The 13,395-nt window shown below is 38.8% G+C and overlaps 2 protein-coding genes across 2 annotated transcripts; one reads left to right on the plus strand and one right to left on the minus strand.

Annotated features, from left to right (window-relative positions):
- Positions 1-1,067: 1,067 nt before the first annotated feature.
- Positions 1,068-10,228, plus strand: smad3b (SMAD family member 3b). Its single transcript, XM_026365828.1, has 9 exons — positions 1,068-1,510; positions 3,875-4,068; positions 4,167-4,301; positions 4,662-4,736; positions 4,926-4,976; positions 7,300-7,512; positions 7,635-7,772; positions 7,906-8,050; positions 8,632-10,228. Exons 1-9 carry the CDS (start codon positions 1,308-1,310, stop codon positions 8,753-8,755), a joined length of 1,278 nt encoding a protein of 425 aa, XP_026221613.1. The 5' UTR covers positions 1,068-1,307; the 3' UTR covers positions 8,756-10,228.
- A 171-nt stretch (positions 10,229-10,399) lies between these two features.
- On the minus strand, positions 10,400-13,155 carry aagab (alpha and gamma adaptin binding protein). Its single transcript, XM_026365829.2, has 10 exons — positions 12,996-13,155; positions 12,535-12,725; positions 12,352-12,448; positions 12,182-12,271; positions 12,012-12,095; positions 11,820-11,899; positions 11,613-11,706; positions 11,346-11,450; positions 11,208-11,257; positions 10,400-11,003 (listed from the first exon to the last, which is right to left on the minus strand). Exons 1-10 carry the CDS (start codon positions 13,087-13,089, stop codon positions 10,926-10,928), a joined length of 963 nt encoding a protein of 320 aa, XP_026221614.1. The 5' UTR covers positions 13,090-13,155; the 3' UTR covers positions 10,400-10,925.
- Between the last annotated feature and the right edge of the window lie 240 nt (positions 13,156-13,395).

The raw sequence follows: 13,395 nt of genomic DNA on the forward strand, positions 1-13,395 counted from the left end.
ACAAAGCATTTAGTGTTCAGTATGTATGAATATGTATAAACACTTTAAGATAAGATAAGATAAGATAAGATAAGATAAGATAAGATAAGATAAGATAAGATAAGATAAGATAAGATAAGATAAATTTGGTCTTCAGGAACTGAAAAAAGCTCCAATCCTGATTATAAGCCACTGTTTTCTGAATTATTAATGTGAATAGGGTTGCATCGTTACTACTGAGTCAACCGACTCATTAAGTGTTCTTTAAATATTAGTTTTCAGCTGCCAATGCCAAGATAGCTGTAATATTTATTTAAGAAGAAGGAAATAGGAAGCCTTGCCAAGTGCTTGCTCAAAAATAGGCAGCAGTCATTGATGGAGGTTATAAATAGAAATAAGGGAAAGAGGCTGGTCCTGGATGGTATATTTATAGCACAGGCACAGTGGTGTTTACTGGAGGCAGCAACTTGGGGTACACTTATCAATGACCCCATAAAACCCCAAATACCAGTCAATGCACCGTCACCTCCCCCGTCCATTTCTGGAGAGATGCATCTGAGGTGAAATTAAATCACTTTTATGAGGGGATCAAAGGGATTACAACCAAGGATGTTCTATTCATGGACACAGTAAATGCAAACGTTGGATCACTTTTCAGTGTTGACATATATCTAATTACAACATTTTTTACATTTCTTGCCTCTAAAGTTTAACATAGGTTGCACAGCTCAACCTGTGGTGAAGAAATACATACAATACACAGACAGCAAAGGGACACTTGTTTTTAAAAATGTTACATGCATAAAAGCAAATCACTCATATCCAGTTGTGTAAAACTAATTGAAAATAAAGAATGTTTTATAACTGCATTTTCATTTCGCAGGTGTGTTATTTTGCCCTGGATTTAGATGTTTGTGCAAATTATCCGCTGTATTTATTTTGCTTATTATAATGTTTAATGGTGGCTGTGTAATGTGCCATTCGTCCGCACACTAGCTCGATACAGGTGGAGGACAGACCAGCTGAGGAGGAGCAGCAGCAGCAGGAGGAGGAGGAGGAGGAGGACAGACAGCCGGGGAGGTGGAGGAGCTGCTCCCCTCCGACACACAGCCAAGTTCAACGGAGGAAACCTGCGACACAAGCCGCTGCTGAGTCCCCGGCAGCAGCCAGCACCTCGTCTCAGTGGAGTTTATCCTTAGTTAGTTAGCCAGGCTAACTAGCTAACTGAGTTGTTGTTGTCACGATAAAAGGCATTTGAGGAGCAATCGACTGTGGACGGTATAATTCAAGCAGAGCACAGAGACTAATTGTTTGAGTTGCAGAGTAAGATGTCTATATTACCGTTCACTCCCCCGATCGTGAAGAGGCTTCTTGGCTGGAAGAAGGGAGAGCAGAATGGGCAAGAGGAGAAATGGTGCGAAAAGGCTGTGAAAAGTCTTGTGAAGAAGTTGAAAAAGACGGGACAATTGGACGAGTTGGAGAAAGCCATCACAACACAGAATGTCAACACGAAATGCATAACCATACCCAGGTAACGACACCGACAAGCTAACTGGCTAGCTTAGCTGCCTCAGAGTTAAGCTAATGCTGGTGACAGCTAGCTAGCGAAGGTTAGCCGAGTAGCTTGCTAGTTAGCTTGAGCTAACTGTAGCTAGGAGCCTAATGTTTTATTGAAGCGCTTTTCTTTGATTATTTGATTATATTAACTTCGGCATGCTGCCTCGTAAATTTATTTATGAGTAGATGAAATGTTTGATGCAACGCATTTGGGTTTTAGTTGCATTCCTATTTAGCATTGACGTAAACTTAGCTTCCCCTTTGAAAACAATTGTAGGCTGAGTGCAAACTTAACGCACAATTAAATTGTGTTAAGTAAACAAGGAAGGTAAAGGCCAAGTGGCATTTCATCAGCCTGGCAAACCTGTGTTACGTGTATGAGTGGATCATTTAGTGTTATGAATATCAGCTGTCATTAGCTAACGTTAGTGTCTGATGCCATAACGTTAGTTAGCTAATTAGCATGACAGGTGGACCAGCGTTATCCCTTAGCACCGTTCAGATGTGATAATTGTCATTGAATTTTACGGGAAGTGGTAGATGCAGTTTCTTCTCATGTCTAATCAAGTTAAATAAAACGACTGAGCAAGTTTCACCCGGTGACCTGGTGGTTGTGTAAACAAGCGTGTCCACAGTTCACACGTGTGGTGAACAGGAGAATGGGTGGTTTGGCGAGGCACGACTCTGACTCACAGAGGATGTTTAGACTGGAGTGTGTGTGCGCTGGGAAAGTTGGAATAAGTGCTTGATTTGGGATTCCCCAACAGGGACAAGCATCTCAGTGCAGTGTAGTTTGTCTGATATATGATAGGTTTTTGGGTGTGATGCATCCGTAAAGTTCTACTCTCAGTCTGAATGACTCAACAACTGTTTATCAACTGTTTTCACTTGGTTGGATGTTGAACCAAAATATTGGTCTGCAGACTGTATGTTGACTGAATAACAGCTGTTGTATTTCAGTGATTCAGCCCTACAGCAGGTCTCCTTTGTGCTGTGCTTTCATCACCACGCCTAGTGTAGCTTAGGGAGAAAGGGGATTGTCAGCATCTTAAAATGGTCAAGTACAGCTTGAGGTGCTTGCACGTAGAGTAGACTCAATAAATAGGAAATTACTTCCAGAGTATATGCTTTAACCTCAGTCAGCATTGTTTTCATTGAAAGCATGTCATTTTTGACTTTTGCAGTATATAGAGAGATTTAAAATGTCATCTTGATGCAATTTAAACTTAAACCTTTAATTATTATTATGTATTTTGATTTACTTTACTGGTCCCCATCAAGAATTGTTGCTGCACATATATGATGGCAATTCGTAGGGTTTCAAGTTTAGTGGTCCTCATATCGGATTGATAAATCATTAAAACAGGGCATAGCTTAGGCCAGTCTCAGCCGAGACACTGAAATGCTGAACTCGGCTCACACAGTGTTGGAAAATGAGTTTCACCCCATCAGCTTGAACTGCATTGTTTTTCTAACAGGTGGAGGTGGTTTGTAGAACTGTCAACTTAGGTATCGCACTGTCCAACTTTACTGAAACTTTGTGTCTTCCATTTAGCAAATTTGTTTGCTTGAGATAAACATATCTTTTTATGTCTGGTGAAAATCATGTCACTGTCTTTTGTAAACAGACAGTTTAAAAGGTAAGAACGGCAACTGGCACTGAAGATGGCATAAAAGTATAGTATTTAAAATAACTTCGAATTCATACCACCACATTAGGCTCAGTGTGAGGAGTTCAAGTTAAACTTCTGTTACAGTCTTCCTTTTCCTTTTTTAGTGTGTTTCACTGCAAAATATTCAGTCATGTCCTTCACAGGTATAAAAAACAGGTGCAACTTTCAAGGTTTGCAAGGTTTCATCACTTTTTGGACACAGGCCAAACAGCTCTCTTTTTCATCATCATCATCATCGTCATTTAAATTACAAATTTTCTAGCATTTTTCTAGCAATATATTACATCATAAACAAACACACAATTATGTAGCATTTGGTTTTATGATGGTTTCGCCAACTGACAAAGCCTTATGAAGCTTCAAATCTATATTTCAGTTTGTTTCAAAATACTTGATTTCATATGGATTAAAACAAAATAAAACATGTTTTTCTTCTAATAAATATCAACATACTACTGATGTAGTTAATGTCCAGTGTCTATGGGAAACAAATTTTGACTTATTTTTATCCAACTAATGTTTCTATGACATAGTTTAGTTATTCAAAACTTCCTATTAAATTAAATCTTTTTAAATTTAAAAAAAACATTTGCAGAGCAGAGTGATTATCTCGAGTGATCTAACTCTGGAACTACCATGACAGTCTTTCCGATGGCATGTTTCAGGTCTTTAGATGGGCGTCTCCAGGTCTCCCACAGAAAAGGTCTTCCTCATGTGATTTACTGCCGCTTGTGGCGCTGGCCAGATCTGCAATCCCATCATGAACTGAGAGCGGTCGACCACTGTGAATTTGCCTTCCACACCAAGAAGGATGAAGTATGCGTCAACCCCTACCACTACCAGAGGGTGGAGACACCAAGTGAGATCAGTTAATTGCTGCATCATCAAAATTACTATATTTAAAATGTTTTCTTCAAACTGAACTTCTTAATGAATGTATCTGTTGTGTGTCTCTAGTTTTACCTCCTGTCCTAGTACCACGACATACAGATATCCCTGCAGAGTTCCCACCACTGGATGACTACAGTCCATCCATTCCTGAGAACACCAACTTCCCAGCTGGCATTGAGCCCCAGAGTAACTATATTCCTGGTAAGAAAAACGCTTCACATTCTGAAGACTTAAAAAGTCTATATACTCTAATTCTCATCAATAAGTGCGTTTATATACAGTGAAATTAACCTGGTTACAATAATTTTACAGTCTTTATCATTTCATGTTGATGAGAAACCAGATCAGGAACTAGAGAAGAGAGTGTTTCAGTTAACCTTCCCCAGGGTATACATGTAACTAGGGTTCTAATGTGTCTACTAAAAGACAGTCATGTTGACAGGGTAAATTCAATTCCAGCATTTAAGTCAGGGAGCAGCAAATATGTATTTGTAATATACGTCCAACCTGAAGGGTGGAGATAAGTGCTGTGTTTAATGTCTGTGTGTTTGTGTTTTATAGAAACTCCACCACCAGGTTATCTGAGTGAGGATGGTGAGACAAATGATCACCAGCTCAACCACAGCATGGACACAGGTGAGTCTTGTGAATATATACATATATATATATATATATATATATATATATATATATATATATATATATATATATATATATATATATATATATATATATATATATATATTTGCACAGTTCAAGCTCATACAGTTTTAATTATAACTTATTCAGAATATGACCAACTACTTTATTACCACTCTATTTCAGGTTCACCGAGCCTGTCACCCAATCCTGTGTCACCTGCAAACAGTAATCTTGGTAAGAAAAATGTGTTAGCTTTTCTTCAAGCCTAGTATTCACAATTACATCACATTATTCAATGCTTTTTTTCTAGTATAAAATTCAATTAAATTCAGTTTTATTTGTATAGCGCCAATTTACAACAGAAGTTATCTCAAGGCACTTTAGAGTGTAAGGTTTAAGACCTTACAGAAAATTTTTATACAAGAAATTATAGAGAAAACCCAACAATCCCATTTGAGCAAGCTTTAGGCAACAGTGGAGAGGAAAAACTCCCTTTAGAGGAAGAAACCTCCAGCAGAACCAGGCTCATAGTGGGCGGCCATCTGCCCCGACTGGTTGGGGTGAGTGGAAAGAGAAGAGAGAAAAGAACAGCAGGCAATAAGACAACAACAAGCAGAAAGAACATTGGGGAGGTCAACTGGATTCTGGAGATGTACAGCTCCAGGCCGAGGATACCTGCAGAAAAGTACAGAGAGAGGGAGACAGAGAGGAGGAAACACAACTAAAAGAGGGAGAAGACACAAAGTTAATGACATGCAATGGTGGCATTTGATACAGGAGAAAGGAGAGAGGAGAGGAGCTCAGTGTATCAATAGAGGTCCACCAGCAGACTAAGCTATATCAGCATAACTAAGAGATGGTTCAGAGTCATCTGATCCATCTCTAACAATAAGCTTTATAAAAAAGGAAAGTTATAAGTCTAGTCTTAAATGTGGAGAGGGTGTCTGCCTCCCGAACCTGAACTGGGAGCTGGTTCCACAGGAGAGGAGCTTGGTAGCTAAAGGCTCTGCCTCCCATTCTACATTTGGAAACTCTAGGAACCACAAGTAAACCTGCAGTCTAAGAAGGTAGAGTTCTGCTTGGAAGATAAAAAAAATAATGCCTGTGTGTTTTAAATGCATTGTTGATATTTTTTTATTATTGAAAGACAATAAATGGGTCTTAGGTAAAATATCAGGAAGGCTGTTTTTCCTTTCAGCTGACTGAAAGGGAGTTGTGTAAGGATCAAACCAGCATCTACCAAAATGACATTTATAGATGAATCCTTCATGCTGTTTAATGTGCTGCAACTGAGCAGCTAATTACTTGCCTGGCCTGCAAGCTGACACCAGTGGTGCACTATTGTCTGGTGAATGTTTATTTGTTGGCTTGTTCAACAAGCAGGACCAGATGTACTGTAAGTTAGATAAGAAGGAGACTTTAGGATTGTTAATGTGGGTTGGTGTTCAAAGTCTGTGGCTCTTATGTATCAGGCTGCTGACTGGCTCATTTTGACCATCTGCTCTGTCTGTGGTAGAACACTGAAATCTTTATTCAGAATTTGATTGGTTTATTGAAAAAAGGTCCTGAAAGTGTCTAATCAAATGAATGCAGAGCTAGCGGGTTGCAGCACAAAACTGAAACAAGTAAAAAATCTACATTTCTCACTTGTTTTCTTTTTTATTGTTCCCCACTTATCTCACTCACTGCTTTTTTCATGTTTTAATAATTTGCATCCAAGAGCATCACTCGCAGTGAGGAAACCAAATAATTCATTTCAGTCAGTATATCCATGTGAAATGCTTCCATTGTAAGCTGCAGATGTGACATTTTTTATGAATTGGTCAGTATGACAGCAGATGTTGGTCAGTGCCAATTAATTAGAAATGTCAAATTGTCTATCATTACTGTACATCACATGTACTGTAAATGTGTTTGTAAGAACACCCATTCCCACCTGATTGTACTACACTGTACATGTCCTGTCCTGTCCTAATAGATAGCTCTGTTCTTTGTTCATGGACACATAACATCAAAATAATGTGTTTTAGTTTTATTTCTTTCTTGTAAACCACAAAGTACTGATGTCTTAGTGAAAGCTCTGTTCATATTGTATGAAGTCCTCAGATTATCAGTGTAGGATCACTTTGGAGAAATACAGATCAGTAGTATACAGCAGCAGTCGACTACGTCTGGGAGTGTCAGCCTAAGGGCAGTAATGGAATAAGTATGGTATGAATGAAGTCTTTGTCCATGGGTTGTCCTTGCCTTCAGACTGCTAAGGGTAATGCAATAATAAAATCCGTTTGCCAGGTTATTCTATCCATGTGGAAAGCCATCAGGAGGTCATTGTTAGAAAAATAAATAGGTACATCACATCTTGGTCATTCCTGGCTGAGGCAATGGGGGTTGTGGGAAAGACCTGTTGAGGATAAATTAAAGGGAACTTTAGCAGCAATGTGCATCTTCATAATCAGAAGTCTCTTTGATCACCTTCTATTCAACTAGTTATTTTTTGATGGAGCTTGTGGCTCTGTAAATGTCTTATTTACCTCACCTCCCACCTTTCCTCTTGCAGATTTACAACCTGTGACATACTGCGAGTCCGCCTTCTGGTGTTCTATATCCTACTATGAGCTGAATCAACGTGTAGGAGAGACTTTCCACGCATCTCAGCCCTCCCTCACAGTAGATGGTTTCACAGACCCCTCCAATTCTGAGCGCTTCTGTCTGGGCTTGCTGTCAAATGTAAATCGCAACTCAGCAGTAGAGCTCACACGCAGACACATAGGTACTCATTTTATTTCACAAGAGCGACATAAGATCTGATATAATATGTATTTTATGTTTGTTCGTGACGTAATTAGCAGGTTGCTGGTCACTGAGCTACAGTCATGTCATTTCGCTTTTCAGGCCGGGGTGTGAGGTTGTACTACATTGGGGGAGAGGTGTTTGCAGAGTGTCTCAGTGACAGCGCAATCTTTGTCCAGAGTCCCAACTGCAACCAGCGTTATGGTTGGCATCCTGCCACTGTCTGCAAAATCCCTCCAGGTTAGCACGAAAAGATACATGCAAACATAGGTATATGAATATCATAACATAACATAGGAATATCAGATGATTCAAAGACATCTTTGTAGTTTTCAGTACTATTAATCCTAAATAATACATTTTGTCTTGTCAGGCTGCAACCTGAAGATCTTCAACAACCAGGAGTTTGCTGCCCTGCTTGCCCAGTCGGTGAACCAGGGCTTTGAGGCTGTCTATCAGCTCACCAGGATGTGTACCATCCGTATGAGTTTTGTCAAGGGCTGGGGAGCTGAATACAGGTAAAAGATAAATAGATAAATATATATAATATTATACACAAACACATACATTTATATAATATGTGTGTGTATACACACAAAGTTTTAAGGCTGCTAAACTTCTGGAGATGTTAATGTTCATGATGCAATTCAGTTCAATTTGGGCGTGAAAGAGAGGGATTAAGAGTGTTGCACACAGACGGTAGCAGTAAAGGAAAAAGCGAGAGTGATGGGGGAGGGTGGAGTTGCGAGTTGGCAAGAGAGGGTGGAATAACAGAAGAAGAATGCAGCAGGCATGTAGTGATGGGGGGGACATAGAGTGGCAGACACATTTCAGACAACCTTTGCAAGGGGGATTCCTACTGGACTGTGAATGTGTGTTATATTCCTGGCACCAAACACCTTGGAGAAAAATGTCTCTGGTATAAACTTGAGTGACTTCAGAAATAGTAGAATTGGCTTCACTGTTCAGACTGTATCTTTGCATTGACAGTAATGCAGTAACGTTAACAATTACATGTGTGAATTTCATGGTACTATGGTGTATTATGAAAAGGTATCGGCTTTGACAAACGATGTTGCCCCTCTCCTTTACCCTGCAGACGTCAGACAGTGACCAGCACCCCCTGCTGGATAGAGCTGCATCTCAATGGGCCTTTGCAGTGGCTGGACAAAGTGCTAACACAGATGGGCTCTCCCAGCATCCACTGCTCCAGTGTGTCATAGGAGATGCACATGCTACCTAACAGCCCTCCTTCCTATTCACACACTTAAATACACATAGGAAAACTGAAGTTTCTCTCAGTGATAAGGAAACAGATGCTGTTAAACAAATTATCAAACCACTCTCCTTCCTCAGTGTGTCCTACATCACCTCACATGTGCAGCGCTTTACTTAGTACCATTTAGTGTTTCCATTTCATGGTTATTTTAGAACCTGTGCATCATTTTGAGCCCCTGGGCACAAGCAGTAGGTTTTAGAAGAAAAAAAACTCATTATTCATTCAGATATCATGTCTGTGCTCAGTGTTATAATTTTGTATAAAGGAGATTGAAATGTTTGTTTTCCAAGTTGAAGTTATGGTGAAGTTTCAGCTTGGTCATCTACATGTTTCAAACCATTTTTGATTCTATGAATTAGCTATGATTATGAATATGCTAACATCACTGGTGTTTCAGTGTCCCTGTACCGTTCTCTATAATCACTGAATTGGACGTTCAGCATCTAAAACATAATTTAAGCTAGAAAAGGTGATTCTGAGTAACAGTTAAATACTATATATTTAATTAATATTTTAAGTACAAAGTACTTAAACCATATTGATTTCCCTGCATCAATGAAACCATGAATTGTCAACTCATTTAATTGGTATTTTATCTATTTTGAATGAGGAAATAGACATTAGCACTATAATTTCTGGAAAAGAACCCTTGTATGAAAACTATTTTGCTCAGTGAAAGACATTTTATAAGTTATTTTTGCATACTGTCCTGCATGGGAATATATTTTTATTATTGCCTTAGTATGATTGTACATAAATATTTATAGCTTGTGATTTCTTGTAGTCATGCATTGCTTGAAACAATGGGCCTGACACACTTCTGACATGGGTAGAGTCACAAAAAAAATTTAAATGACACAAAACCTGTCCTCCTTAAATTCAGGATTTATAACCCAGCCAACTGATTCTCAAGTGTAACATAGGATTACTGTGCCACATAATGCTGTTATTTGATAAGAGGGACATACAACATACAGAATGAGTGATCATAGTTGACTGTTTGAATTTAGGTACCATGTGACTTCAGTGTGAAGGGTTTATGTATCTATGGCAGTGTAGAGCAAAACCTACTAGGAACCGGTAGCCAACAGTACATTATGCAGTGTGCTATGATGAAATGACACACTGTTTACTGTGTTGATCAGAGTACAGTTTTAGTTGTAGTTGCAATTTAGTTGTTCAATATTGTATATTACATGTACAAAATAAGGCATGTGTAATATGCTTGCTGTTTTTGGTCAATGTCTACGAAGCCACCATGTTAATCCTGCACTTACAGTACATAAAACTGAGTCACTATGTAATGTATTTCAGACAATTACATGGTGCTAAATTGAAATACAGTGTACTACAGTACATTAGGTAATAGGTAGATTTGTATGAGTAACTGTGGTCCTTGATATTCTTAGTTGGTGATTTTCTGTTTCAAGTCTTATGTACATGTTTTATCATGTAGCCTGATATTTATTCTCAACTGACCATTGTTTTATCTGTGAAAATGTAATAAATTGCAACTGAGTAATAAGAATTCTAGGTAGTTTTCTTAAACCTTGGTTTGTTAATACGCATTGACTAGAAAAACAGGAACTTTTCTGCACCCATCTAGTGTATTAGTGTTCAGCCTTTACAAATGACCTACACTCAAAATAACTCACAAAATATAAAACCACAAGACTTTATGTTGATTCAAGAGACTATGCAAATAAATCTTAAACAATTCCTCTTAGGATAAGGCACATCATGTCATTACAAAATATGACAACTGTACCTAAAACAACAAATACATCATTTAAAGCCCACATAATTTATTTCCTATATTCTCAAACGCAATTTATCATGCCGAGCTTAGAATATTGCAGGGGAACCGAGGGAAAAGACACAGGGTCTTGGCCACTCACTAACTCTTTTGTTCGCCATGATAATGCGTCTCACTATACACAGTATTCCAATCATTTTATTTTAAGAATAAATGTTTCTAAACATGACTGTGCCTACAGTAGCATCTGTAAGCATCTCCACTTTCAGAGTGTCAATATCAAAGGACGCTGGCTCATAGAGCACCCGAGACAGGATGGAGATCAGGAGAGAGGAGACTGAGTCACAGGTAGCTACTTTTAGCTTTCTTCTCCTGATGATAACCCATCAATCTCATCTTCATCACCACCGATGGCCATCCAAAATGCTTTTGCTACCTGGAAACCAGATTTAGAGTTATCAGAATTTGCAATGGGTTCACTTACGCAATTTATTGAGCAAGTCAAGCATTCCACTGAAACATAGCCAAAACACTTTACTCATTGCTCTAACTATGTGATTGTAAGGTAACTTTGTTATACTAATTTTCTGGACAATACCTAGTTTCACAACGGTAAATTGAGATATATACCATTACTTACTTTCTCTGCATGAACCTTCCTCTGCTCGTGAGGTAATGAAGATGCTTTGTCTACAGGTTTAAAATCAGAGAAAACATAAATTAAATCAGCTGACCTCGGTTTTTGCTAACAAAGATGTTTTTTTCATTTAGCAATTACCTTTCATCTCTTTTAATTTAGTAAATAGCCGCTCAAAATTGTCCACATCTGCATCTCCAGCCGTCAGATTAGCAAGTTCCTGTATGTCCAAATCCGTCATAGCATCTGAGACAAACACAACTTTAACATTACTAATGTCGCATGTACGGCAATGACATCTCCAGTCATCGAAATAGTCATATTTGGGGTGAACACATTGAAGAAAAAGTGGAGCAGTATTGCAATACATGTCAGTGGTAGAGTCAACATCAGGAGCTGTTCACTCACCAACTACAGTGTCCTGTGCATCTGGGTTGGTACTGCTTTCAGTATTGTTAGCCTCCTCATTAACAAGTGTGCCCTCTACTGGCAAACTGGAAGACTGACAAGGAAAATAAGTTACATTAACCTGCCTCCAACAATTGCGTTAGAACACATAGAAAAAATTATTGAAAAAGGAAACTATCAAAATGGTTGCATGAAAATGCCACTGACTGGTGGATCTGGGCCGTTGCGAGGGTTGTTGTGTCTGGAGGCAACTAAACTACTCATCAGACCAAAGCCCTGAGAATGCCCTGTCCAACAGAGATATAAAGTGTCACATTCTATACATAAACAGAGGCAAGTTAAATAGTCAATAGGAACAGGAAAATACAACAAGTGATTGTATTAATAGTGTCATCTCACCATCCTTCATCTCCACACTGGACCACACATTGGCATTGAGTGCCTGGACAATTCTCTTTACTCCTGTGGATTCTGGAAAGTCATCTGATAAAGATAAAAATAAGCAAAACATGAAAATTTCTCATATACATGTGATTGTAACTGTCATTTCTACTGTCTGTAAAACCCACCATCCTCATCCGGCAGCTCTTGTGGATTGAGCTCCACCAGTTCAAAGGTGTGAGCCAAACACCACTGTTGTGCTTCATGTCTGGTGACCCCTAGAGTACAAACAAGTTTCACATGCCATATCATAGTCACAAAAAATGGGGCTTTCTGCAAACTATCATAATGGACTAACCATTTTCACAGACTCTGTCACACACCAGAATAAGCACCTCTGGAGCAAGATCTTCCACCACTGATACCCATGGATTTAGCTTTTCCAGGCCATCTTTCTGCAAACACAATGCAAAATAAAGGTTGCGCAGCAATCACAGGACTGTTGACAAATTTTAAATATACAAATTAATGAGCCACGTACCACTGTACTGTCGAAATAAGCGATGAAAGCCTGCGTGGATTGGGCGATTTCTGATGACATTTGGAAAGTGTTCGGTACAACACATAGACTGACATCTGCTGTATAATACTTATTGTTGATTGTCCATGGATACCACACTACTGTTTCTTCTCGCTTAGTCGGTTCAGGCAAAGTCTTCGAATTAAGGATCTCTGAAGCAAAAATGCATTTGTAGAAACCACATAAACAGAGCGGCTGTTAGGCTCGGCTTACTTTCACTGTTACTACTAGCTGTAGTAAAGACTCATTCAATATCATTAGCATATCAGACCCACAAAAGTAAACCACTTAACTAGTTTAACAACCTCACACAATTGAATTATTTAACTTATCTAGTATTAGAAACATGCATGCTATCTGTTGTGCTAAATATTAGCTAGCCTGTTTGCTGAATTGTTAATGCCACGTTTCGCTAAACTTACGTTTTATCAGCTCGTCTTCTTTAAAACCACTGTCAGAGCTAGTTATTAGCACGCATGGAATACCCATGCCAGTGTTTTCTTCTGTATCTGACATTTTTATAATATTTGTGAAGCTTCTCTAGCTGCTTAACGAGTCGTTAGCCAACTCTGACCTTTCAACTCTGACTGAGCAGCTGCGACAATCTCTTCCGGTGCAACGGTGCGCTGAAAAATCCAAATAATCTAAATAAGAACATTCCCTGTACTAATATGCGTTGTCGTTGGTGTATTTGTTATATTGGTATATTTTTTAAAATGTAATATGTTTGTGGCGACACTGATGTTAAAGCGCTTACTGTACCGATGCGTAGGGCAAATAGTGCCCTAAATATTTTCTTTCAGGCAGAGCATTTCAGCCAGC

This window comes from Anabas testudineus, chromosome 6, assembly GCF_900324465.2.
Source record: "Anabas testudineus chromosome 6, fAnaTes1.2, whole genome shotgun sequence".
NCBI classification, from domain to species: Eukaryota; Metazoa; Chordata; class Actinopteri; order Anabantiformes; family Anabantidae; genus Anabas; species Anabas testudineus.